The 27974-nt window shown below is 42.8% G+C and overlaps 1 protein-coding gene and 1 long non-coding RNA gene across 6 annotated transcripts; one reads left to right on the top strand and one right to left on the bottom strand.

Annotated features, from left to right (window-relative positions):
• Positions 1 to 137: 137 nt before the first annotated feature.
• LOC135436535 (uncharacterized) lies at positions 138 to 27632 on the bottom strand. Of its 5 annotated transcripts, none has more exons than XM_064694160.1 (12): positions 27517 to 27632; positions 17469 to 18018; positions 13297 to 13419; positions 12488 to 12627; positions 9841 to 9982; positions 6205 to 6387; positions 5999 to 6142; positions 5683 to 5943; positions 4822 to 5190; positions 3797 to 4128; positions 2321 to 2489; positions 138 to 2145 (listed from the first exon to the last, which is right to left on the bottom strand). In XM_064694160.1, exons 2-12 carry the CDS (start codon positions 17671 to 17673, stop codon positions 1835 to 1837), a joined length of 2379 nt encoding a protein of 792 aa, XP_064550230.1. In that variant the 5' UTR covers positions 17674 to 18018; positions 27517 to 27632; the 3' UTR covers positions 138 to 1834. The 5 variants fall into 5 exon arrangements, with proteins under 5 accessions (XP_064550230.1, XP_064550229.1, XP_064550232.1 ...); XM_064694159.1 differs by having other exon boundaries at positions 17469 to 18015; positions 27517 to 27629; XM_064694162.1 differs by lacking the exon at positions 27517 to 27632 and adding an exon at positions 19009 to 19094 and having other exon boundaries at positions 17469 to 18015.
• Positions 11792 to 12494, top strand: LOC135436536 (uncharacterized). Its single transcript, XR_010437546.1, has 3 exons — positions 11792 to 11981; positions 12131 to 12316; positions 12372 to 12494. It is a non-coding gene; the product is annotated as an uncharacterized LOC135436536 (long non-coding RNA).
• Positions 27633 to 27974: the final 342 nt, after the last annotated feature.

Below are 27974 nucleotides of genomic sequence, written 5' to 3'. Positions count from 1 at the left end.
TTGCGTGTTTATCCAACGCATACTCACCATATCGAGAACACAGTAAATTTATTTAATAATAATACGTATATTCGTTTATTACCCTGTTTCATGTCTTAACCCCAAGAATGAAAAATAATCGATAACATCGTTCACAATTGCTTTAAATTTGATTTTCTGTATGAATTCAATAATCCCATTTAGTTTATTAAACAATATGTGTTCCGGCCTCCAGCTGAGCTTGCCTTAGAAAAACGTTGCAATAACAGCAAACTCGTATTTGGCTTTCGCATATACATATATATATGTATTAATAAACAGTTAGTCGAATTGGTTTTGGACTGGAAGAAACATTTACATGGCTAATGCAAACAAACGCATCTATTCGCGATTATTTAGCTGGTTCTCTGCGTGTGCTTAACAATTTCTAAAGTTTTCAACTATTCTTGTCTGTGGTATGGCTCACTTTCTTTCTATGAACTATGAACGATTATATTTAAAGGTGATAGCACATTCAATATGTGTTTGGTATTTAATAATTGATGTATTTACTGGGTACTTTTATCTGAGTACCTAATTATCTAGAAGTCAGCACTGGGTCTTTGAAACCTGACGCTAAATTGAATATGCCAAATACAATTCTTACGGCTCTTACAGATCTCACAGTTTATTTTATTTTCATTTTAGCCATTTTAACAGTAGAGCTTGTATTTCAGCGGGAAAATGAACCAAATACCAAAAAGATTGGAATTTAAAAAAATTTAGTGCTTGTTTCGTTACAGGTTCTCATGTAAAGTATTTTGCTCTTATACTCACTTCTATTCCACTGAAATTTTGATTATTAACTATAGTCAGGGATCTCTGCTTAACTATTCAGAATGCACAAATCGTATCTTGAATTTTGTATGTATCCTAATTTGTAACATTTAATAATTTCATTAATTTTTTATTATTTACCATTGTTGGTTTTAAGGCAAATAAAACTCTTAAGTTATGCTCCCTATGGATTTTTATGTCCACGTTATACATGCTTGATGCAAACTTCTTGCTCTTAAGACTAGAAATTCATGAAATATGAGTACCATATATATATTGTATATATATATTTTAAACTGTATTATACTAAGTATACCAATGTATTTGAGGGAGTTCAAAATACGTTTTGTTTTTGGTATTAAAATTTATACTAAATGTTTTGATTTCTCTAGATGCATTAAAACAATTGGAATTTCTCGTATGCACGAGTACGTGTCGAGAGCCCTTGCCTATCTTAATCCATTGAAGGTAATTTGATTTGGTTATGATTACAGAATAGCCTCTAAACTGCCATTGTATGATTAACCGCAGAAATGTGCGTAAGTTTTAATTTCAAATTCTACTAACTTGATTAGATAAACGGAGCGACAAGTGAGTGTTACGTTATTTACAAGTAGAAGAGGTCTTCGTCCTCTGGCTCTTGGTTTCCTTCAGTTTCAGAGAGATAGTTGAAAACTATTGCTGGCATCTGAAACTGATCCTAGAAACATTGGCTACGACCAGATGTAGACATTTGCAGACCGCTGCTAACGGTGGGCGTGGTCGAGCGAGTGTCACTGACAGAATTCGGCGGCTTCAAAGTGTGCCCAGTGTTGGCCAATAGAATGGAGGCCGGTCCTGGCGAGGCAGTCACTGTGATCGCTGGTATGTCCGACTTGTTGCTATTGGTGGGTGTGCCCGCACGGCTACCATTCGATTCAGCCACTATGGTTGAGCCCAGACCCATGGTGGCCGACATCGGCAGCATGTTGAAATTCAAGTGCGGCTGCGGCCGTACCGCAATGGCGATAGGCAGTGAAGCCTTGCGGTTCAGCGAGTGTCATCCAAAGAAATACTGCCCGCTGCTCTCTGTCGAGATGCCTCGTGCCAGAGTGCGCGGCACCGTGCTATCATAGTAGACACCACTGCCGCTGGTGGCGGCCAGCGAGTGCGGCGGCAGGGACATGCCGCCGCCGGTTCCCATCATTGCGGGCGGTGGTGACGGCGAGCTCATCAGGCCCATGCTAGTCGGTATCAAAGTGCGCCGCAGGGTGCCTGCATGCGTGTGCTGATGTCCGGGCACCATGATTGTGCCGCTCAGATAAGCTGGTGAGACGCCACTCAAGCTCGAGGGACCCAGCATGTGAGGACCTGTGAAGTAACAAGTGGTACGCAGGCAAATGGGTAATATGTGAACGGAAGCTGAAAGCCAGTAGGCTGCAAAATTGTACTTAAAACAGTGTCACGATCACTTTGCTTGAATTAAATGGCAATAAGCTCTTTATATATGTATATAAATTTATATTTTACATACTATGCTACTCACCTATAGTCATTGCTCCGCTCACAGCTGGATGGCCCATGCTGGTGTAAATGTTGGGCTGTGAAGGTGGTGCCATCAGCACACTGGTTGCTGTGGACGAAGGATGATGCGCTTGGGCGCCCGGTAAGCCGCCGTAGCTACAGTTGGGCGTCGGTGCGTATGTCATGTAGGTCTTTTGTTTGTTTGGCCCAGGCCCAACAGTTGGCAATGCCATTTTGCGGCGCATGCAGATGATGCCGAGATGTTGACGTTCAGGATGACGGTGACGACAAAGGATATGAAAAGGCAGAGAAAAGCAGAGTTAAGCTGCTGCTCATTTATTCTGGCTATTGTCTGCAACAGACCATTCTCGCAGTTTTCATCTTCAGATACGTTACCATAGTAGCGTTTACCCCATTTCTTCATTTAAATGCATTTTTAAAAATTTACCAGATTGCAGTGTGCAGGGACAAGATTGCTCATACTAACTTTAAACAACTCAATAAAAATGATTACACTGTTCCTACCAGAAAGATACACCTAGCTACTTGTTCAAATCCTTTTTTGTCCTGACTGCTTACTTCAAAATTGTTCATTGTCCCTGGATTTATGCGCTTGTGCAAAGTGCTTTTGATTTTTCGCAAATGTTTCTCAATCAAGAATATGCTTAAAATAATCTGCAAAGGATTCGAAGAATCGACGGCCCGATATTGCTGTAAACATCTTGGCCTTGCCTTTTTATGTTGGTATTTATTTTTCATCCTTTATGTAAAATATCCCTAAGGCGGCTGTCCAAATTGTACAGGTGCAGTAATTTTCATTTTCAACCCTTCAACAAACCGTCAGAATGCTTTCACATTCATGCATTTAGTATGTATGTATGTATATAGTGCTTATGCTTGTATAAGGCGGCTTTTTGTTGTTGCTCGCTGCCCCTTGCTCAGACCTCATGAAGTAAACAACAAAAAGTACAAAAATTGTTGCAACGAGCATTCAGAGCAAGGCTACTAGCATTTTCCCAGCGGAGGTGGGAGTTGAGGTTGAGCAGAAGGGCGATTTAAGGACTCCTCGCTTTTGTTTGCCCAAAATGGGTTAAATGGCAAGGGAACTTCCCAGGCGCCCAGTTTCCTCTCATTTCCTTTCAACAGAACCACAACAAGCCCGTTGCTTTTGATGCGCCCTCGTTGTCTATTGTCGGCTTGAGCAAGGACAATGAAATTTCCATATTTAGCAATGTTTATTTACCTAAGGTAATGACTACAGGTAATGACCAAGCCACTAGCTTTCTGCTGAGCTGGCCTCCTCTGCAATGGGCATGAGGAGAGCTCATTGCAGCTATTGAAAGGTGATTTAGTTAATTACCCTATGCTAAGTTCCATGTAATTGTACTGATAACCAGTAGACAGGATTGAGCTCTAGGCTATGGCCCAGTTTACACTCTTTCTGCGCAAATTCGCAAGAGACCCATACCGATGTTAAACAATTTCAATTGAAACTCACCTCATTCCGTGATGATAGACTGGACAATGGCACCGGAGCTGTTAAGTCCACGTCAACATCGATGTCGGAGATGTCGTCGCCAAAAGTGTCGGCCAGATGGGTTTCACCTGTTGCCATCTGTTGGAAATTGCTGCCACCTCCGGCACCGCTGCCACCTGTGCCATCAATTGGCGTTTCAGCAAAGTTTTTGGCCACGCCGCTGACACTGGAGGTCCTTTTCAAACGGCCGCCACGTCGCTGGAGGGTTAGCCGACCGATGACAAGCGTTAGACAGAGCAGAACACCCGCTGTCACCGATATGATTAAATAGAGGTAAAACTGTTCCTGGTGCTCTGCATGCGAAAGTGAGTCAAAGTAGAAGATATAATGCAAATAAGTAACGGGCTTTGTGTGAATAGATTCCTAATTTCCTAATATCAACTACAAGTAACGTAACAAGTAGTTAGTGTAAGCCTGGCGAAGCAGCATGATGAGTTTTACACTTGGCTGATCTTCAGTGACTGTGTGCTCGTCAGCGCGTTGTCTGCATTTGCGTGGGCGGAACGTAGTGAGTTAAAGTTTTAATCGGGCGACTTTGTTTATGACTAAAACGAAATCAAAAAGTTTACCATGTGGCAAGCAACGAGCTGGGTGCAACGTGCAGCACATGCAACTTTGTGTGGGTGGGCGCCGTTCCTGCCACTGCCACGGCCACAGCCACAGCACCTCGTGTATGCTCTGCTGATGACAGCCGCTGAGCCGACAGCTGAGTCGCTTTTTGAGGCATGGAAATGGGGAAACGGGAAGATGTTTTCTTTTCTTTTTTAACATCGTCTACAGTGTTTCGAAACGTGACATAGCTGTGGTATTAGTTCTTCTTCTTGTTGTTGTTGTTTTTGTTGCTGTAGTCACCAAAGTTGTGTGTGTCTGTGTGCTTGGGTGTGCGGACAAAAACTTCGATTAGTTACACATGAAAGCCTTAGTCTAACTGAACGAACGACATGCCAAGGAGGAGGGAGAAGAAAACGTCGGGATCTCGAACTCACTTCGGATGTGCAGATAGGTGTGCAGCCAATTTGCCAAGAAACCAACCACTTCGACACGTTCAGTGACGATGTCCTCCTCGGTGCAGTTCAGACCTATTGGCCCCCAATCATCAACCATCTGGCACTTGCGACGATAGAAGAAATTTCCCTTCTCAAAACCCGATACTGTATTGGCCTCAGCATCGGAGTCAGAGCCCTCTGTCGCCGACTCAATGGCCTTATCCTCATTATCTTCATTTGGAGCCCCATCGGTCGTTGTGATAATGTGCTCATTGGCCAATGTTGTAGATGCGGCCATCTCAGTCGGCAATTGATGGTTGAATGACTCTTTTATGCGGCTTAGGAGCCGCACAGATGACTGTAGTCGCTCTGCGAAATGTGGCAATGGACGAGCATTTTTTTGTTGTTGTTGTAAAGGCCCTGAGAGTCTGGCGGCCTCCCATCCATCAACGGCAAACGCGAATATCCCAGGCGCACCGTCGACAGCAAACACGATTTGACGTTACTTAACGTTACTAGATAATGCACAGCTTGGATGGCTGCTAAGCGTGCTATATGGCTCAAACGCCAGGAACACAGCTGGCTAATGAAGACGGATGGGCGTGCTCTTAAAATATTTATGCACCATGCGCTGTGGAGGCACTTTGTAGCAAGTGAAAGACATGGCGCATACCGACGCGACAGACTCCATTAAAAAGTGATACGAGTACGTTAAGCGAAATCAAATTATGAATCTATAGGATGCCCCTAGCACAAATTTCTGCAGTCTCTGCTAGTTTCTACACAACCCAATGGCCGACCCAGCACGACAGACTTGAACTGCAAAGCATAAACTGATTGGCATATGGACCCACAACTTACCCTCTAACGAGCCATCGTTGCGTGACAGAAGTGGGGGCAGGAGCGTGCTGGAAGTTTCTTCGGCAGCGTTGTTGGCGCCAAAGTCGAAGGAGCGACCCACGTTGGCGCCTTGCAGCTTGGGTGCCGGCGGTATGGCCTCGGACTCCTTATAAAACTGATCCTCGTCGTATAGCTCATCTTGGTCCAAGTCGAGATCGGTTTGCTGCGGCTCATCTGACTCCGCAGCCGTTTCATAGCGATCTTTAAGCACCTTGCGTGGTACTGCAGAAAGTTTGCTGCCTTAGAGCTCAATTTATGGCTAAAATCAGGTACTTACTGCATGTGTAAACGACCTTCAGATACATTCGCACATCAGCCTTGCAGGGGCGACCAAAGGTGCCGGCATCCGCGGTCACCGAGCAGCGTCGCCGGCCATGGCATATTTGCATCACGGTTTCGGTGGCATAGGACACCAGGCAGGCTGATCAGGCAAGATACACATAGATAAATATGGATACACTTATGGATAGAAGCATAGCTTACTGGGCTGTCCGTTCTCCTCCCGATTGATCATCACACTTCCAGCTGGAGCGCCCTGGCCACCGCACTGCACACTCTCCCGTTCTGTGTGGCCAAAGGAAGCACTGTAGATGGCGATGCGTGAGTACGGATTGCACATCAGTGGCATGTTGTCGTTCTCGCAGGCCAACTTGCTCCGGAACTCGTCTGTATCGATGGGCACACATGCAAAAATATAAGGGAAAGCATTTAACATGATGCTCCGATGAAAATATGATTTAATTGCGGTTATTGGAAATTGTAGACTCCGAGTTGTAGCTGCTGCAGCCACAACAACCAGGCAATATATGTACATATATATAAAGTTTATATATGTATATATATAAAGTTGGTTTGATTTTTCATTACAAACTTTTCTTTTGCTGTGCTGTTTGACTATGTAACTGATTTGTTAATGCATTTATGATTAATTATTACTTTTTTCTGTATACGTATCTATATGGACATGATATCCCATGGCTTGCGGCCTCTAACTTAAAATGTCATTTTCAATTTACAACAATGTGTAAAGTGAAAATAAACAAAAACTATATTTTTATACAAATATGTACATATGCTTGCGTTGTAGTTTTATTAATTACCCATACGACATGTAGCCTACAAAATAAGTTGTCATTTCAAATACACAATTTATAAAATAACATGAGGAACCACAAAAGCGGTTATTTGGATTATTTTAACCTGAATGGAATTGTAGTAATATATAAAACATGTCACAATATTTGGTTTGCAAGGATTTTATAAAATAATACAACACTTATATCCAATTTGTATACTAAAAAAATACCCAGGCAAACTTTTAGAATGATCTATATCATAAAATGTAATTACTGTGAAAAGTTTAATTTCCTAGTTCTCACGATGTCATCAATCAGTCAGTCAGTCAGTTACTTGGTAAGTCAGGACACAAGTTTTATATATAATAGAATGCTACTTTTTTGCTTTTGCGAAAAACTACAAATAATGTCCTTTACCCTTTGTAAAGTCTGTAGAATTGCATTTTTGTTAGTATCAAAGCTGCGCTAAATAATTACTCATACGCCAAGTCGTAATTTATCAAATAAAAGTCGAATATCCAATTACTGTGTTTGGCTGTGTGTATCCTGAATATCTAAGGGCAGAGGCGACACACATTCATGTACATCCATGCACTGCATTGCACATATGCTTAGTAATTTACCACTACGTACATACATTTACGGCTTACAAAGCAAATTGTTGGAAGTCAGCCAAGTCGAGATTTGCAATTGTCGAAGCACAGTCGAGTAAGATTTTCAAGATATTCGTTTCCTTTTGATAGTTTTGCTCAAAGCGCCCAGAAAAGGACGAAGCTGAAGCAATTATGAATTGCGCTGCCGGCGCTCTTTTTCTTACTGTGCACTTTGACAGGCACCTTAAAATGTTTCGCATAGCATATATATGTTATATGTACACAGATACATACGTACATTTATATATGAACATCGTTTGATGCATAGGAAGAGGAATGTCTGTGGCGAGAGGACGGTCCGAGATGAACTTTAATAAATTTGGTAAATATTTGCATAGCATGTTTACAGGCCTGGGCCTCTGGCATTGACTGCATAGCCCCGGCCTTTGGATGTGACTCCCGCATGGTACGTGCACGGCCGTCCTATTGGGTGCTGTGATTCCCTGCTCCTTTTAAGAGTGCGAGTGCACGTTTTATTATGGAGAGACGTGAGAAAAGTTGAAAATTGCCATATTTTTATGACCACAATGTGCCGTCTGGCACGGTGTTCTTTCTCTCCAACCCGAGTCCCAACGCCGGCTGGGTCTGCTGTGCATTGCTTGCCTCAGGCATCGTTGGCTGGGCTTGGGCTTGGGGTAGCTTTTGGTGAAGCTCCCACGCACATAACCAGGCCGTAATTTTTCAACGTTTTCCACTCGTACTTTGCAGTTTTATTACTTGTCGCTGGTGTCCATAATGAGCAAAAGATAACAGACAATTTAGAAAAAAAAAAAAACGGCTCTCCTTAATTATATTACCTCAGCAATGGCCCCGCGTTGCCCTCTATGTGCTAGTCCAATGTACTGAGCTATGCGGACCAAGTACAAGTTGCCCTTTTTCAACCCGCTGTGCATTTCCCTTTTTCTAATTTGAATGCGGCGCTCCTCCTTTGTGTCGCTCCAGTTTGTTTCACTGCTTCGGTTTGTTTGTGTGCTTTTTAACAAGATAACATCTGCGTCACTTGTCACAAAAAAAAAAAAAACGCCCAGAGAAAATATTTCTGGCAAAGCTGCAAAATGCTGGAAATGGCTAAAAGGCTGACGCAAATTACCAAAGAATTACAACGAATGCACAGAAATGCCTTTTGCACTGCCAGCTCGAATCTGAATATAGTCGAATTGAACTGTCGGTTCGGGGCATTAAGAACTCGTTTAACGACTTTCATCCCATGCAGCAGTATGGCAACAAAGGCAATAACGACGACAACGCCATTTGCAGGTTCTGCGTTTCAGGTGAATCTGAAAGCCGATTGTCGGCTTGGTGTGAGAGGCACCACTTAGGTGGTTCATCTGCTCGCTTATCGGCTTATGTTTGCCGAGTGATTGCGATTAAACATGAATTGCTTAGCGGATCGTAAATAATCGAGTGTCATTAGCCCAATCGCCATTGGCGTTCGCCCAGCTGGAGAGTAGAAGATGGCAATGCCATTGCAAAAATGCACAGAGCAAAACTATGCAAATAACTCAGCAAAAAGTTTATTCAACTATTTTTAATGTTCGCAAAAGCAAAAGCGCAGCTGTATTTTTCATTATGCTTCTAGCTAAATTTGCAGCACAAACCAACCGGGACCCAGTTCCCAGTACCGCCCACTCTTATCGCCACGAACTTCTATTTAGTTGAAATTCTCATTAATTTTGTTTTTTTCGCCACCCTGGCAGAAGCATGAGACGAGGACTTTACGAATATTATGATAGCACCTTTTGCTCTGGCGTCCGTCGGACTTGGACTTGGATAATAATTAATATAGAGGGGCTGAATGATGACCTATGCAATCTTTTGTAACCCTTCCAAGCCTAAAGCTATCAGAACTAATGCAAAAGCGTACATTTGGCTACTCCAATTGTTTTTCTTTTGTATGCATATGTAATGAATGTAATCGTATTTTATATGTACATATGCATTTGAAATATTTATCTGAAAAGATCTGTTTTTACCCGTAATTAATATACAAAATTTATTTTAAAGTAATATTCATTACTATGGCTCAAGCCCGGAGCACTTTTCCTGGCCTGGCATGGAAATCATTTGCACATGGCTTCAATAAATGACGGCTTATTTCTTTTAGTGAAAATAAATTTGTTTGTTTGCCTCAGAACTTAAATTGATGTTTGGCACTTTTGCATCTGGCAAATATTTATTTTGCCGCTGCGCAAATAAAATATATCATGGTTAACGGGGCAAGGACAAAAACGAGAATATGCTCGCCCGGCACATAACCTGGGCTGCTTAAGGCCCCCCACTCGGCGCTTTACTCCCATCGATTATATTTTTTTAAAGTCCATGCCACTGAGCGTAGACTGTACGGAGAAGCGGGCCGGTGGGCTGACCTGCTAAAGGGTTGGCATACTTACATGGACGGCATTTGTAGGCAATCTCGACGAATTTTCGTATGCCCGAGCAAGGATCTCCGCTTGTGTGCGTTTTGGAATTCGCAGCGAACTTGCAGTGCCTCTTCTTTTGGCAGGCATCCACCACAGTCTGCAGCAGGGCATACTGTAAGAAAGCAGATACAGACAGTAAGATATAGTGCCCGTAAGTACATATGTATGTATGTAGGTATCTGTAGTATGTGTAATGGCAGGGCGTGTGTGCAGGTTCGATGAGGGTGCTATTGATAGATTATTCGGCACATATGGCAAATGCAGCCGTATCCTTGGAGTCAGTGGCAAACGGCAAAACGAACAGGCGGCAAGGATGCAACAAAGGATGCTGCTGGCACTGGCGTGGCGCCACCTCACCCCCTCGAGTCGTAAATCTCTGTCTGCCTACAAGATTAAGCTATGAATGCATTTAACAATTCCACTGCGGCAACAGCACTCAAATGTTGCATATATAATGTTGCATATATTATTAGTGTAGCTTCGCACTGTTTACATTGCAATGAGCAGTTGTTTTGCATGTGAGAATTTATAGGTGCATAATTATAATCAGATTAATAACTTAAAATTGTTCGGGGTGGTGTTAATTGTGCAATTACTTAATGAATGGCTCACACACAAGCAGCTATAAACGTGTTATCCTCTCTCTTTGATGCGTTGAATTCAAATACCGCAGAAATAATATTAAAAAAAAACACTTATTGTTTGACTTTCGATTAAATGAAATAAGTGATAATAAATAGTTGGATAATATTTTAATATTAATTAACATAAAGAATTTCAATTAATCTCTTATTTTGTATGCAGATCAAATGTAGTTCAAACTGTCGAACTTTATTATAAAGCCGATTTGAGGGAATTGTAGCTTATCAATATTATGCACAGAATGGATATGGTATGCATGACAGAAGACTAACGCAGCTTAACAAGTATTTAGTTGGACTTCTGCCAAATATTTTGATTTGTACTTAATTAGTTGGATATTTAAAACCGCACTCTGTGTATCGCAAGCGGAAACGTGCCACAGCCGTAATTGCATTTTGAGGTTTTTGCCACCCCCAAGAAGCTATTTTCTCTACGTCGATAAGTGTGTCCCACGCACGAGTGCTGATTGTGAGCTCTCGTCTCGCAATAATTTGTTTACCCTTGTTCCGACACTCGCTCGAGCGTACTCTTGCTCGCTGCTTTACGGGTCACTCGCAACCGCATCTGCAAACTGGCGTAAGCTTAAGCTGGCGTTACTGCAATGTGTGCCCATAAGTCAAAGGCGGAGCTTGCGGTCGGGCGCAATTCAGTTCCGCTTTAAGGAATCGCCGGAAATGGAGTGTGTGTGGGCCCTTGTGCTCGTTGCGGTTATTCTCGACCGCATGTCACACATCACCCATAAAGTCATCGTCTTACTGCGAATTGATGTGCGCAATGAAACTCAATGGGTGCAGCTTCGTCACAAGTTATTTTTGAAGGATCTGGTTCAATGAAAAATTAACCACAACATCGGTTCCACTAAAGCCACCAACATTGCTGAATTCGAATGCCAAACGACCTCATAAATGTGACAAATTGCACTATACACACATACACACCCACATCTACACTCTCACGCATACACACACACACACGTACAAATGCATGTACAAACAACTTTTACTGAACTAAATTATGGTGAACAATGTTTGGAATTTCTCTGGTTTGTATCCCGTACTTTTACCCATAAGTCTGTCGGCCTGGGGAATCAAATTTTGTATGCAGAGTCCTAGAAACCATATGTAGTATGATTTCATTTCACAGTTGGAATTTGCTCTCTATGCCCCCGCAGTTCAATAAAACGATATTTGTTACGTCCTAGTCAAGGACTCTTGATTTTCTGATAGCAGTTGCTAAAATTTGTATTTGCTAATATTTTCCGGTTACATAATATGCGAGTTGGAATATATTGGATGTTTGACGTAATCATCAAACATAAATAGAAATTTCGGAAAAATCAAATATTTCGTACTTATGATGATTTAGCCAATTCGCCTATAGATTTACAAATACATGAATAGGCGTGCATATATGTATGTGAGTATGTGCACTTTTAAATACTGTACTGGGTCGGTTTAAGCTTTGACTGGGTAAGTAACTAAAAATTGTATATGATTTATGCCTTCAGCTTGGCCAAAGTGAATCGAATCGATTTTCATTATGAATTATTGCTGTTTTTATGGCATCGTTCTACTTCACTGATTTATTTGAACTGCCTGCTTTCGTATGTGGTCTTTAGGTGTGAGTGTGTGTGACTGTGTGTGGGTTGACCAAAAGGGAGCCATTTTATCGCGTATGTATGTATGGCAATGTCTTTGAATGCACACTGTGGAATCGTGCGGAAAATGGGAAAAATACATTTAGGCGAAAAAGGTAAGCCGTAGCAAGGCCTGAGCTGTTGAAGCCGACGTCGTTGCAATATGAGGTAGGTGGCTCCTGTATCAGAGAGTATACAAGTATCCATATATTTATATGTATAGCATATGAATACGTACAAGCGTGGGTGTGTGTCCAGCTGTATGTTGAACATGGCTGAGCCTTCTTTCGATGCTGAGTGCGACGATGATGGAATTGCAATTATACTGATTCAGCTTACCTGTAATCCGCTTACGGTACACGTTTCCGGCGGTTTGACTTCGATTTCTGTGCCGCTGTGGATGACAGCATCGCCGGCACTTCCGGTCGTGGTGAGGTCCTCTTGCGAGACCGGCGGACACAAGCTGTGGTCGGATAAATCTGTTCAAGTAGACGAGAGGGCAATTTTTTGTGAACGTGTCGTTTTTGTCAGCGTTGTCGTCCTCGTCGTCGACATAGTCGATTTTCCGAAGTACACTAAAGTGGTGCGAAGTGGGGTGGGCTGAAGTGGAGTGAAGTGGCACAGAGTGGTTCTGGAGGTCGAGTGCCATGTGGCATGTGCCAAGCAGAAGCAGCATTCAATGCAAACGCTGCGGACGACCATCTCAATCGGCGAGCATATCCAAAAATTGCCCCCGACCAGGCCCGGTCAATCATACGTACGTATACTTGATATGGGCGTATGCGGAGCACGGTCCAATTCTGATTTGCTCGCATTGTGATTGTCTGTGTGGCTGTCTGGTTGTTTGCTTGCATACTACATCTGCCACTCGTGTGGGCGTGGGCAAGTACACATTGAGCCAAAACATGGCCACGTGCACACAAATAAGTAAAGCACAATGCGTACAATCGACGCGTGTAACGGACAAACTTTAGGCAACAATCAATCAATTGCGATATTGGCAGTCGCTTCAGTCCAAGTGCCCGACCATTCGTTGTTCAGTTCACTTGACGCTGGACCCAGCTCCTCCTACACCTCCACCTCCAGCTCCGTCTCCACGAACCATCCCACATCCACTTCGCTGATTCGTACGTGACAATGGAACTTACCGCCAGCTCGTCCGTACTGGGCCAGCTCTATGGAAATGCTAGTTCCACGTGGACAGCTGAGTGACAGCTGTTCTGAATCGCATCCGGCACGCTGGTACGTCCGCAAGGTGGCCGCTAGGAGAGCTAAAAGCAAACAACGCCGAAATCGGGCTACATTAATATATAAATGAAGCACAAAGCGAAAGTAGAACAAAAATATAACGCATTTCAAATGCAAACAGGCAATATACTACATGTAGAAATTCGCAATGGAAGTTTAATCAAAGCATTCCAAAGTGGGAAACCTTAAAGGTATATCAAGGCTAGGTATACTTAAAGAGTATTTGTATAACTCGAATTCGCAAGTTAAAAAAAAAGCTATAGTCGTAGATAAAATTATATGAGTATATCAGTATATTTTGGGATTTTCCTCTTGCAACATTTATTAGGTCATTTCAAAGTACTAGGGTATTAAAATATATTCAATTTAATTAACCATAAAAATAATTTTCATTATTTGGTTGTGTATTTATTTTCAGGGAATTGACATTTAAGAACTCTATCAGTCTATACATAATTCAATAGGCCAATAAGTTTGGTAGGCCAAAACATTTTCTATTTTCCAACTTTTTTCTGTGCATGTATTTAAAGTAACTAATTTCAATTTAATTTTGGAAATGCGTGTGAATTTGGAACTTTATCAGCGGTTAAAAAATAGAAAAAATTACAAAAATAATTGTATTTGTTATGAACGTTAAACGGAATCAAATTGCGCAGTGAAGTGTGGCAAGGTAATGCCACAGTGTCTGATGGAAAAATAGTCTCGAAGTAAATTGAATTTCCATTATGCAATCGTTCAGTCTTCAACTTAACTGACACTTGACACCTAAGCAAACTCAGACATTCAATTTCATGTGAAATTATTTCCCAACATTTCTTTTCGTAGCACTCGGCAGCGGAAAAAATTGTGTGCTATTTGTTTCTGTTTATTGTACATTTCTCTTATCCACTTTAGAGGCGACAACGGTGATGGGGCATCCTCTGAGCCACTGACTTCATTACCCAAATTGTTTACGTGTATGCCTGCCTGTCTGTGTGTGTGTGTGAATGTGTGCGAAAATGTGTGTATGCATGAGAAAGTGTTTACACTACAAAACAAATGCCTTACAATGGTTGCCAAAAAGGGGCTAGCGCGTGGGCGGGGCGTAGGAGGGGGACGGGGAATTGACAATGTGTGTTACGAGTACGAGTATAAAATGCGAACTGGAGCAGAGTGTATGTAAATGTAACACATGTGTTACATAGATGTACTTGCACACGCATGAATATAATATACCAGTATGCTTTCATCCAGTATTTCTATTATTGGATACCATTTTTCGACGTGAGAGTCACAATGAAATGTTGCAGTTCGAACTGTGTCTAAAAGTGTAAAAGTCAGAAGCAACAATTGCAATGCCATATTTTTCGGATATACATAGTAGTTGTCAAAACTGAAACAATTTTGTAACACAATTTAACAGGGCATGCATACCAGACGAATACTTTCTTTGTCTGTTGCTGAAAAAATGTGGCTTTGAGTGAAAATCAGAATATTATTTCTGTGCTCTCAGCCATATTTCACTTTCAACTTGCCAATTTGAACGAGCTTTAATTATTAGCTTTGAGCGCAGCAGCTCCCTTTGAGCATCTGAATAATTGCAATTGGCAACCGGATGTGGTCGTTAGAGGAATGGAGTAACAGCATCAGTCCCCAGGCACTAGTAACTGGGCACAAAGCACGCATTACACGTGTGCAAGTTTATATCCTACTAAATCAGAAGCTGTGCGACGTCTGCCTGATGGGACCTCTCGTCTTTAGGCCTTGTCCCGGCAGGCACTCCACGTGGACGTCTCATGCAAATTTATGCGACATGATAATAACTCTTTCACTTTTCATAATTTTGGCAAGCATTTACCTGGTTGTTTAGTCGAGCAAACGCCGACCGCCACCGCAGCCAGCCAAACACAAGTGTTATTTCGAGAACACAAAAAATAAGCATGGGCGTGAGATACTCTGTACAAACTTTTGTACAGAAAAAACAAATAGGGCAGAAGAGAAAAAGTAGGGCAGAAAAAGAAAAGTAAAAAGTAAGTAAACAAAAAAAAAAAAAAAAAGAAAAAGTATATATTCTATTTTTGTTTTCTTTTTGCTGGGTTTCATATAAGTGTACATATCTTATGAAGATTATGCCAGCATACCCTACTTGACCTTCTCTCTTGCATACAGGGTATGAAAAATGGAAAAACAAGAGTATTAACGACCCTGCGGCTTCTGTTGTGAGTATGTGCCCATAGAGTTAAAACGTCTGAGAAGTGAAGACGGTGCCGCCTACTCAGCCATTGTCAGAGCCTGCGGAGTCACTCGTGTGCAAGTGCTCAGTATCCTGTCGCCTCCAGTTAAATTTTACAGCTCCAGCAAGACACTAAAAGGCATCGCATATGACAAAGGCACAAGGACGACAACATTCCTCTGCTGCTCCCCAGGTTGCTGCTCCACGGCCTGTGCTAAGATGGTAGATTAAAGCACATCTTAATGTGAACCGACTCGGGGAAATGTGAAACAACCGCGTAGGCCGTGAAAGTTTCCGTTATCAACGCGAGCCAAGGCGCCAGCCGCAGTCACAGTACGCGACCCAAACACAGACTCTAGCTCTCTGCCTAGAAACGTGGTTTACGGTTGACTCTATGATTAGGTGGGCGGGACTTAGCATATGTACCAGACTGATGTGCTTGTGCGCGTTATCCAACCAAAAATATTAAAATAAGGCACAAACACAGCAATTGAATATTTATAGCAAGTGCTATTAACGACGCCCCATTTAATGGTGGAGCGCAGTTGGCTGAGTTGTAGCCGCTTCTGTGTCGAAAGTTTCGACCAAGTTGGTAAAGCCGACATGTTTATCTACCTCGGCCTTGAAATTAATGACCCCGACCGTTAAGAACTTGAAAAGAAAGTTTGGAAAAATATTTATTAATTACACGAGTAGCCAAGTTCATGGGGATGTGCGCATATGAGCGCAGAATTTGTGAGGATTCCCTTTTTTAAAGCGCTGTCGAAGGTTGTTTCTGCACTCTTATACAAACATGTCAAATCGTATAAGAGATATGTGCTAGCTCGAATGCGCAGTTTAAAAAAATATTTGAATTTAATTAAGTCTGTTAGAGTGTAAAAGCGTCGTAGTATGTAAAATGTATGGGGAAAAAAATAGAAAAAAATGATTGCGGCGAATATGGCAATTAATTTTTGAAAATATTTTCAATCTGACGATGGATATAATCAATAAATTCATCGAATATTGAGAGCTGCTGACAGGGCGGCAATGAGTCATCTTTCGCCAGGACAGCGCAAAAAGAATCTTTTATCAAAAAGTATCCCACGCAACTAGCTAACCGAGTGTTTGTATAGAAAGCTATGAATAGATATAAAACCAATTCAAAATTAAACATTCTGTGAAATCGATGGGACATGCTAATAAAGATTACATACATATATGTACAATTGAGTGTGATGCATATATGTATGTAAGTAGCCGCTAAGTAGTCCATGGTCATGATTCAAGATTCATGACAATGGAACTTGGATTGGCAGCATCTCTATTCGAGTATCTAGCCGTGACGGGCAGTTAATTAATGTGGTTTAATTTATGAATGTTTGTTTTGGCTACCCTATTAATCATTAATGACGAACATAAATATTTGGTCGCTCTCGCTTTTCGGATCATTTGTGAAACTTTGTCCGTAGCAAGTATTTGGGGGCCGCTCTGAACTGAAACTGGACAGCGGAGAATACATAAAAGCCATAAACAGCCACTTTGAGTGTATATTTGTGCTTAATTATGATTTATACACAAATACATACACACTTAACATATATATATATATATATACGTATTTGGCAAATAGGGCAACATGGCGGAAAAAGCGCCAGCTGAGTTTTTACGGCAGCGGGGGTTGGCGCCTGCATTTGCCGGGCATTAGCTAAAAAGCGTCACAGGACCCACTTCGTGGGGCGGAGGGGTGGGTAGCGACGACAGGGGACGGTTATTGCTGCAGATAAAACGCAAAACCAACGCGGGTTTCTACATGTAGATGTGGCTGAAATGTACAAAGAAAAAAAAAAAAGAGAAGGAAAAATAAAACAAAACATTTACCCAAAGGATCAACTCGATAAATAACTTCCGGCATGACGGGCCGCGTCAGCAGGCATACAGCAGCTAGCAGCCAGGCGACTCTGCTCCAGCTATGGCCCCAGGAGCACTGGCTGCGCACGTGCCGACATTTGCTAGGTTGAATCTGTGGTCGGGGTTGGCGCTGCCGTTGCAGATGCTGTGCAGGATTGGGCTCCGGCTCGGCCATTGCCACCGGCCAGAGTTTATGTTGTATTGTTGTTGTTGCTGTTTTTTGTTGTTATTATTGCTGCTGTTGCTGTCGTCGGCTCAGACTCGGTATTGGCCAATGTTATCGCTGTTTAGCGTCTGCTGTTGATTTGATGTTCTTTATGGTCGATTTTATTGCGCGTCCTCAGATTTGGCAATTTGCATTTTTCGGAATTTTCATATTTATTGTTATCATCAGTGGCGTCGAATGTGATGGCTCTTACGGCTGGTCAATATTTTCGCATTCATGTTCATATTCATATACCCATTCATACTCATGTTCGTATTCATGGCATTGTCAACGCCGCATCGATCAAACCATCTGCTTGGGAGGGAAGTTGAAATGAATAACACTTTGTTTTATGAACTATTCAATTTTGCTTTCGTGCCATTAAATTTTACTTGGTTTATAGCTGAAATTATACCGCTTCAGTTTTCGATTTCTTTATTGTCCTTGCTGTGTTTTAAATTGTGTTCTGTTTGTTGGTAGTTATTTGTTCAGCAGGCAAAACAATTAATATCCTTTTGCCATTTTTTCATGTATTTTTTTTTCTTTATTAATTTATAACTGCACAATGTGCGTTCATTGTAGATAAAAACAAAATTTCATTACGCGTAACTGATAAGTCGATTATTTGAACAAAAAACCAGCACCCACACGTACGCTTTGACCATTTTTTATTTGCTAACGATGAAACAAATTATTAAATTATTAATTATTTATTTTTTCAATTGCGCGCCGCGTCTTAATTGGGCTTGAGGTTATTTATTGAATTCGATATTAATTTTAAATTAAAACAAATTCGCCACTGAAATCACAATTAATTAGTTCGGTTAACAATTTGTAAACTTTTTATTTAATCACGCCCAGAAAACCGAAACACAAACAAAAATATAACAGCAAATAGAGGCGGGATTATTGGCAAAATCCTCTTGTTTCTGACACTTTCGCTCTAATCCCCTTGGGCTGGTTTCCTCATACAATATTAATGTTCGGCTTAAATTTGGAAAACCTCTAAGCAAACCCTGCTTCTAATTTGATGGCGAATCGCAAAAGCACGTTTTCCTAAGGGTACTAATTAATTTCTTTAATGGCACCGTGGGTTGTTCAGAGAAATAAGTACAATTTCTTTAAATATTAACATAAAAACTCAAATTGTACTAAATTATCCTCATGTCAAACATGTCACCGTACAACTCAAGTTCTGAACTTCTTGTGCGTTTGTTAAGTAAGAAATTTGATACAGTCAGCATTTAAATGAATAATAAACGGTTTGTTTTTTTATGTCCAAAGCTCCATGCTTCTCAAACGTACACTGTGTTATATAGAAGCCACTGAATGGTGTTATTTTTGGAGCCAAGTAAAGCATATTTTTAACTATAGTTTTTAAATTTTCCTGTTTTTAGTGCAGAGAGTAAACCAAATACAAATGCACGCATGCTGCGATTTTTTTTTATTTTGTCAGCTGCCAACGTTAGGGGGAGCTTATCAAATTGTTCTTTCCGGATTTCCCATGCAGTGCAGTTTCTATAGTGATCGACTTTCATAGATTTGGCAAACAAGTGAGCCAGAGGCGTTCTGGCTAGATTAAAAGTACACAAAAGGTATCAATTGTGTTCATTTATCCATGAAATTTCAACATTGATGTGCGGCAAGCCAGCAACCCATACGAGATGAGTAATGGGCTTCCCTTTAAACACATACACGCACACCCATACACGCACACGCACACACAACACAATCACAAAGGCACCCAAAATTTACAAAAAAGCACACTAACCACAAAATGCAAGGATGTGTATTTGCTGTTTTGGGTCTGTTTTGGAGGCTTCGAGCTGGGGCTTTGGTTGCCTGTAAAAGATGCGAGTAGTACGACAAAACATTCATTAACTGACACTTTCGGACGGCACCACCGACATAACCATGCCGGAAAGCTGATGCTGGCGCGCTGGAGTGACGGGTGAGCACTGACTGATGAAAGCTGAACCTAGCGAAAGGGGCTGGGATGCAAGTTCCGTATCGGGTTGAGTATTAAGCGTGTAGAGACCAAACAAATCCCTTGTTATCCTGAGAGCTATGAGTGTATACGCCAGCTGAAAGCACACACACACACACACACACACACACGCAGACACACACTTAAGCACTCACTCGCAGTCACACACACACACGTGCATATGTTTAGCTGCCCCGCTTGGCTGAAAAATGCTTCTTTATGTTGGCTTAATGTATTTCTCGACGTTTTCTTATTGTTCGCCTGCAAGGAACCCAAAAACCGCAAACTTTCAAAAGCAAACTTCATATTTTGCAAACTGAGCGGAAAGTGCTTGCCCTGCCCAAGCCGCACACCGCATAACCAACACCATAGACCCTCTGTTGCCGCTGGTTCTACTAGTGACACCATTATACATCCTTCTAGGGACTGCATCGGCATCGGCAACGGCAAAGGCATCAGCATCGGGTTCGGCAGCATCGGCGTCGGCAGCATCGGCAGTGGCCAGCGTTGACGTCGACGCCGGCATCGCTGTAGACGCTTGTCTTTGAGTTGCTTTTGTATCTGTATCTGAATCTGTCGGTTTCTGACGTGCCGTCGCAGACGTTTTAGTTGTTTTTGCTTTTGCTTATGCTTTTGCCTGCTTGTTGAAGGTTTTGTAGTGGTTGCTGCAGCCACCACTCATGATGATGAACTTTCTGCCGAACTTTGGTTTATGGCTTTTCGATGTTTTTCTTTTTGCTATAGAAATTAATATATACGAATATTTTAACTTTCATCTTGGCCAGCATCCGCCGCCGCAAGCTGGGCTGGCAGCTCGAGGGTCGACTGATTTTAAAAGGTGGGGTCGGATGTTGGTCGCTTTCGGGGCAAGCGGGGGCGGGGGCACCTACTAGACGGATGTTAGCTGTTGCCACTAACAAGTTGAGTTGCGTACAGTTATTTATTCGAATTTATTTAAGCGTAAAGTTGCGCTCGTAATTTGCTCATCTTTTGTGCTCAGTTCAATTTAGCGGAAAATTGAATTCATATTGAAATTTGTCGGTCAGTGAACTTATCCGCGACCACCGAAATTCCATGGAAATATCAAACAGCCTGTTTTTTGCGATTTGTACGAAAACCAAATGAAATCAATTGCGCGCTTTCAACACATCACGTCCACGACTAGCTCACCGCAAAATGCAAAAATACAGAACATGCCACCCGCTGTGAAATTCATCAGCGGTTTTGGCCGTAACCAGTTGCAAATACGTTTTATGCCTGTTGAATAATTTGCAAAATTGCTAGATTCCTCTCGATATGACTGTAAATTTGAATTAGAGCTGGCCAGCACTGTGTTTGAATTGCGCTCGCACACATAATTCAGCCAAATCGCTCAGCTCCAAATGAATACTATTGCAAATTCATTGCAAATTGGTCCTAGGCCCTGGTAAGCATTCACGTTATTAACTTATGTGGGAGCAAACAATGCAGTTAGATTAAACCCGATTTACCGTGTCTGTCGACAGCTGCCAGACATTGAAAATGGGAGGAAGCAGCGTGCACATAAATCTGCAACTGGCCAAATTGCCTCAAAATACAAAATTCATATTCACATTTGTGATTGATGGCCTTGGCAGATAGGATCCTGAATATGGTAATTTTCGTAGTTTCAGATTGTGGAACCCTTTGCCTTGTCGGTTCTCGGTTCTCGGTTTTCGGATGTCGACACCAGTGCTCGAAAGAGATAAATGCACGCTTAAGGAATCTCAAGCAGCTTTCGGAGGTCTAAATCAAAATTATGGCTTAACGTCAGCTCAACCAACGGGGATTGAAAAGTTTTGGTGCGGCCGAGAGCGAGAGTGAGTGGGAGAAAGGTGGGTCAGGTTGCGAGGGGCTTTTGGGCAGTGCGCAAGGTAAATATTTATTGGCTCAATAATTTGGCAACATTTCGCAGGATTAATGTGCAAATTCCAGCGCCATAAATTATTTCCAGCCGTATTCCTAAATTTTATTAAATAAATAAAGTAAAAAGCCCCTCGCAATCACGAAAACAGACGTGTGTGTGTGCATGTGTGTGTGTGTGGGTCTGTGAGTTGGGGAGTTGGTTTTTTTTTGGTTTTTTTTTTGCAAGGACACGCAACCATAATAAAAACTTGTTGAAAAATTTACGAGCGAAGCAGCATCAAAGGACAAATCGGACAAAACAGGCCCAGGCAATTGGCCACGTGGGCTACCGCTGGCCAGCTGCTGGTCACGTTTCGGTCGCTCTACAGTTCCCTCTGCCTATACGAGTCCCTATCCCGGCCCCTCCCCTTCATGGGCGTGGGCGTGAGGCATGGCCGGTTGGAACGACAAGGGCGTGTTTATTTATGTCGTGCCCACCGCTGAAAAGTTTAGTCGTTGTACGTGTCAAAAACTTTTGACAGTGCAATGGCTTCCCGGCTCAAGAAGTCGCTTGATGCAACTTGGGTCCCAGCTGTGTGCCTATTAAATCGCACAGAACAGAGCACGCTCAGCCCAGTCGGGCACCGCTGTGCCCCGGCGTTATGGAATGGCAGAGCAAGAACTCTGACTAATTTGGTTAGCGGGTCTCGTACAACTTTCATTGGTAACTAGAATCTGTTATTAAATAATCTTTGCTACATGCTCTACACCCAGCCAAAAATCACAAAACAGCGACGTGACAAGTACAAGACATGGACGAGGCTGGTGTCTTCATTCACTAAATAATTGATCAGGGTTCGTGCAAATCTCGGAGCATCTGCACTGTGTTGAATATGGGGCATATTAAATGCGGCCTAGAGGCCCGGGCTCATGCTTGATGAGGGCATAGTTAGGCCAGTCACGCTGACCACAATTGCTTTTGTCCTTTATTACTTGAACCGTATTCTTTTTATGCACAGGCTCAACATTAATCTCTCGCTGGGCCTTGGCAGGATATTTCAATAAAGGTAGCAAACAGCTTAACTGAATTTACAAACAATTGTAATTAAATTATTTGGTTTTGGTTTTTGGTTTTTACTGCAGCCCAGCTCCAAAAAATCTATTTAATTATTAGAAAGCCAGGCAAATAACATTTGTTAAATATGAAAACCCATCTTAACATGTGCACCAGAATGTTATTTTTGCCAACAATGGAAGCACCTGTTCCTGATATTTTCCAGAGAAGTGCAGAAGGGCTTTGCAACACCTAACATATTATATGAGAATATACGCGCACGTATGTACATATAATAAAGTGCGTGAGCCACAAAATAAAATAAAATAAAATAGAATAAAAGAAGAGAACAAACGAGTGAAACTTAACAAAAAGTGGTTCGTGGTATCAAGGGCAAAAACATACATTTTCCGCTTTACGATGGCATTTGGCGAAAGTAAAATGAAAGGGGCCCAGAATGGCCAGAGGATGGCGTGAGGCGATGGTCATGCGGATGCTGCGCAGCTGCGTCAAATGACGAAAGAACAAAGAAGCAAGTCCGTAGAGTCGCAAGTTGGAGGAACCGAACTACTACATATTCGAATACGAGCCGAGGCCAAGACCGAGACCGAGACGGAGGCCCACGAGCTGCCAGCTCCGTTGTGGGTAGCAGGACGTGGCAAGCGAACGCCGGCGGTGAAATGTTGGCTCTGTTGAAGGCAATAAAATGAAATTACAACTTAATTGTCATAAATAATTCAGGAGATTCCTTGCCAGCGAACGCCACAGTCGAAAGCTCGGCGTTGCGAGCGAAATCAGAGCGACCCGCAAACACACCCCCCGCTCCGCTTTCCTCAACCAACCCAAGGACTGTCCACCTTTTACACTGGCGCGCATCGCTTAACGAACATTTTAAAGCCAGCTGCTATTTAAAGCAAAGAAATTCGTTCACGGCAACTGCAGGAGCGATATTATGTGTTTTATTATTAACAAAGTTAATCCCCTGACCTAGTTAAGTTGACTCAATACACACACACACACACACACACACCAGCCGACACACTCCCTCACGCACCCACACACACACACGCACACAAGCCGATACGAAACCGTTTCGCTGAGATTCTCCTCCTGCTGCAGCTGCTGTTGTTGTTGCGGATGCGGATGCTGACATGCCGCATGAGGCGTTAATAAAATATTAGTAGAGCTCCAAAAATAAATAGCTGATTACAGCATCAAATTCGCAGTCGCGGCCAAAAGTCAAGTGGAATTGATTTTACTTAATTAAAGCTTAAAATGTGGGCTGTGCTCTTGCCCAGGACCCTCAAGAGTCTGCGGATATATAAATTTAGATATAACAACATTTCAACTACAATTACATTATGTTCCATTGGCCTTATTAAGCAATATTTGGCCTGTATTCGTGTATATTCGAGTAATGCCTGAGCTGTTGCATAGTTGTCTGTGACATATTCCCTCAATTATGCAGAGAATATTCTTTGGGCTGATGCCAAACAAACAACAAGTAAATAATGGTAAATTAGCAAAATGACAAAAGTTCTACAACAATCACACTCACACAGAGTCTGGGCGCTTGTGGGCTTACAATTTGGAGGTGGGATAGGCAGCTCCTGATTGCCAGTTAAGAATGTGCAAACAAGCAAACAAGCCGTCGCGACGGCAGGGTCTGATTGTGATTGTTAGGAGTGGGCCAGCATCGGGACCGGGCCAGAACCAGAACCGGCTTCGGGACCGAAATCGAAACCGAAACCCGGACCGGAGCCATAGAAATGGAAGAGGACAAGAAACTGCTTACGAAAACAAAAAGAAAGTATAACATGTGTTCGATGTGATGCGAAATACTACGGGTGCACGTCTGCCAAAGGGAACACCATATTTCTATGCCCATTTTGCCAATAAACCGCTTTTGGGGGGAGAAGGCGGGTTGGTGGCCCGCACTGGAGGCCTTTAAAAAGTAACACTCTGTTGAGCAAACAATCGAACAATTTATTTTGGTTTAATAATAATAAAGAAAGCAAAACGAGAAACGTGGTGAGGGAGAAATGGGAAACGGGGAAAAGTGCAAGCCAAGTGAAAACCGGAAAAATGTATAAATGGCCGCCAGACATCCAATGAAACTGGAAGTCGACTCCTTTGCCCGGAACGCAAATACAGTGTGTATTAAAAAATAAAAATAATGTAAATAAACCATTCGCAAATGTACAGCAAAAGAAAAACAATGCGAAAGGATAAAGTAAATAAATAAAAGAAAGCAAGTAATAATCTGTAGTCGATGGTGCCCGTTGGCAGATACCCTGTACACAAAGTAAAATTAACTTAGGGCTGTTTACAAAATTGTACAAAAAATGTGCTGTCTGTAAGCAGATGGATCAAATGACTTGAATATATTGCCTAGAATCTCGATGCTGATCAAGAAGCCTCAAGAAGCCTTGAGGTATCCTTTTTCTCTCTCAAATTCAACTTGACACATGCTGAAGCCCGTTCTTCTCCCAGGTACAGGGTATAAGATTTGTATTTGTACAAACGTAAGCATTGTGCAGAGGTTAAATCGCCTTTCGCAAGAGAGCAAAAAAATATACCACGTAAAAGTGGTTTTTCACATTTTCAGTTATTAAAAATTTAATAATAAATGCGAATATGCATATGCCTTGAAAATATTGCCAAGCGCTATTTCAAACCATTTGGCTTAAAGGGACATGGATTTATTTATTCGCATAAATGTTGGCATTGGAAAATGCGCAGAGTTGTGCTTAAATTTAAGCCTGATTTTCCCATATACTATATATCTCTTGTAATATACGCTGGGTTGCCAGGAAGCCAAATCATTCATAATCGTTTCCTAACTCTCAAATCGGATCTCATGCGTACTCGAGCTCGTTAATCCAGCTGACTGCCATTAGCTGTTCGCAGTGATATATGTGTGAGTGTGTATGTGCGAGTTGCAAGGAAGTCATAAGGGTTTGCGCCAAACTTTTGACCCCGTTTGAATTGAAACAGCATTTTATAGTTGCATGTTGCCGTTTAGCTGCAGATTGCTTGTGCGTCCGTGAAAAGTTCGTCCGAGGAAGCAGGCTATAATTAAGTTGAACTTGCTAAAAATCTAAGCACGTAATTAACTCAGTTCTAACTGAGATTCCACCGAAGCCCAGGCATTTCGGGTTTCGGCTTAGCAGCTAACCGCCCATTATCTGGTGGATACTTGCTCATCTTCCGCGATAAACTTGCGATAATTTAATTACACGCGCAACTCGAAACTGATGCTGGCCGCGATAAATTCAGCGTGGGGGCTGGGCAGGGCGGGGCTGACTGGGTGGCGGGTTTGTGACAGTGACAGAGACGGAGACGGAGACGGAGACATGACAGAGAGAGCCTCGAGTGGCAGTGCCGCAGCGACTGCGGTAAGTGGCAGCAATGTAAATTACGCGTATTAATATCAATTTATAATCTGAATCCAAAAACCGTATAAAAAAAAATTTTGCACAGTCAGGATGCCGACGATGATACTGCAAATCCGTGATAAATCCTTAAAAATTACTTTTAATTTCGCAACCGAGAATGCAAAGCCTCGAATTGATGCCGCAGCCAGACGGCGGGACTGTGGGACGACGGGACGGAGGAGGGAGCCCGTCCTGCTGCAGTGTGCACAGTGAAACTGAGATTGAGACAGCCAGAAGAGCTCCTTTGGGGTAAGCACCCGGCCAGAGTGTGGAGGGCCGCATCTAGATTAAAATAAGTCGAGCGATGAAAATAGATTACGCGCGTATTTTGCGAATGATGCGGCCCGGCAAAGTAACGCAGACGCCGTCGGCGTCGTCATCGTCCTCGTCGTCGCCGGCGACGTCAGCAGAGGCGTGAAAAATCCCCCCAATTTAATTTGAGTTTTCCGCCGTTGCCGTCCCTTTGTTTGATTAGTCGATTTTGTGGACTTTGGCACTAATTGTGCACATCGCAATAACACACCAGAATCCACGCACACACACACACACACACACATAAACAGCTGTGTGTGTGAGTGTGTGGGAATTGCATATACAATTTGGCTAAAGTGCGTGGGAAAAGGAAGCAAAACAGGCAGGACCAATGCCGCATCCGCTTATGCTAATCAATTTGAGTTGGCTAACGCATATAAGAGCACACACTCACACACACGCACACATTCAGACAGACTCTCGCACACATTCACGCACACTTGCAGAGTGAAACATTCTGTTGCCGTTATTTTTGCAATATTTGCATAATTGCTTTTGTTGCTTTCGTTTTGTCGGCTTTGGCTCGACGCTTGGTGCTCGCTCGGTGTGTGCCAAATATTTATACACCGTCCGCCGCAGCCGCCGCCGCCGTTGCCTGAGCCACCGACAGTATTTGCACCGCCGCCTCAGTCGACGTGGACACCTCCGAGCTGCGGTCGCACAATTTTTGGCCAATTTCACAAGTTGCACTTTCTGTCGTTGGCACACACATTAACATATTATAATTAGCACGTTTCCACTGGGCCGAGTGGCATATTTTATACGCATTGCACAAATAACGCGGCAAGGCACACGGAACGGCGGCAGTTGCCGCAATGCGATTATTGGCAGGATTTTAGGCGACTCCGGCACGGGGAAACGGAGATAGAGACGGACACTGAGGCATAGACGGAGAAGGAGACGGGCACGGATACGCAGCTCTCACGGCATTTTGGCGCTCCACTTTTCAAATTCGCGACCGCAACGCGTTGCTTGCCAAAAACGCCGAACATTCACGAGCTTTGGCATCCCCGGTGCGGCAGCCATTGGCGATGGCCTTCGAACGTGTCAACAGCATCTGTGGTGATGCTGATGTCACGCCAACAGCGGCATCAGCAGCGGCAGCAGTAGCAGCAGCAGCAAAAAAACCAGCAGAGCACCACCAGACATTCGACACTTACAGAACGAGAGGTGGGGGTGTCGGGCACCCATTACGAACACATGAATCAGAGCAGCAACAACCGCGCGCCGATGTTTACGTATCCACTGGTCCCGTTAGACTGGCGCGCTTGACTCCCGAACAGGCACTGCGAGGCGCACGATAATAAGTAGCAACAAACTTGCCTGCGCTCTGTTGGCGCTCTCTCTTCCTCTCTCGCTCGGGCCGAAAGTCAGCCGAATGTTTTCAACCCTCAACAACAATGAAGCGACGATATGTTGATAGAGTTTGTTATGATCCCGGAGTGATAAGACGAGATCGTTTGAGTGTTGTATTGAAATAGGGGGAGATGTGATTCAGGATAATATGTAATCACTTACTTATAATCTTTAATTGTTTAAATGAAATTTGGAATAATTTGTCGTATTACTTGCTTTATGTGTGCTAGTTTTTTAAGCAAATTGCCAACTTGGCGAATCT

The sequence above is a fragment of the Drosophila montana genome, unplaced genomic scaffold, assembly GCF_035044405.1.
Source record: "Drosophila montana isolate Dmon_TW-CO22-7 unplaced genomic scaffold, ASM3504440v1 contig_3733_1, whole genome shotgun sequence".
Taxonomy (NCBI): domain Eukaryota; kingdom Metazoa; phylum Arthropoda; class Insecta; order Diptera; family Drosophilidae; genus Drosophila; species Drosophila montana.
This window is presented reverse-complemented; position numbering and strand designations above follow the sequence as displayed.

Coding starts and splice junctions, on each gene's coding strand:
- LOC135436535 (XM_064694160.1), bottom strand. CDS start 17,673: ATGGCCGAGCCGGAGCCCAATCCTGCACAGCATCTGCAACGGCAGCGC. Junction 4,129..4,821: donor CACCTATCTGCACATCCGAA/GTGAGTTCGAGA, acceptor TTTCGCATGCAG/AGCACCAGGAACAGTTTTAC. Junction 2,146..2,320: donor GAGCGGAGCAATGACTATAG/GTGAGTAGCATA, acceptor GTTACTTCACAG/GTCCTCACATGCTGGGTCCC.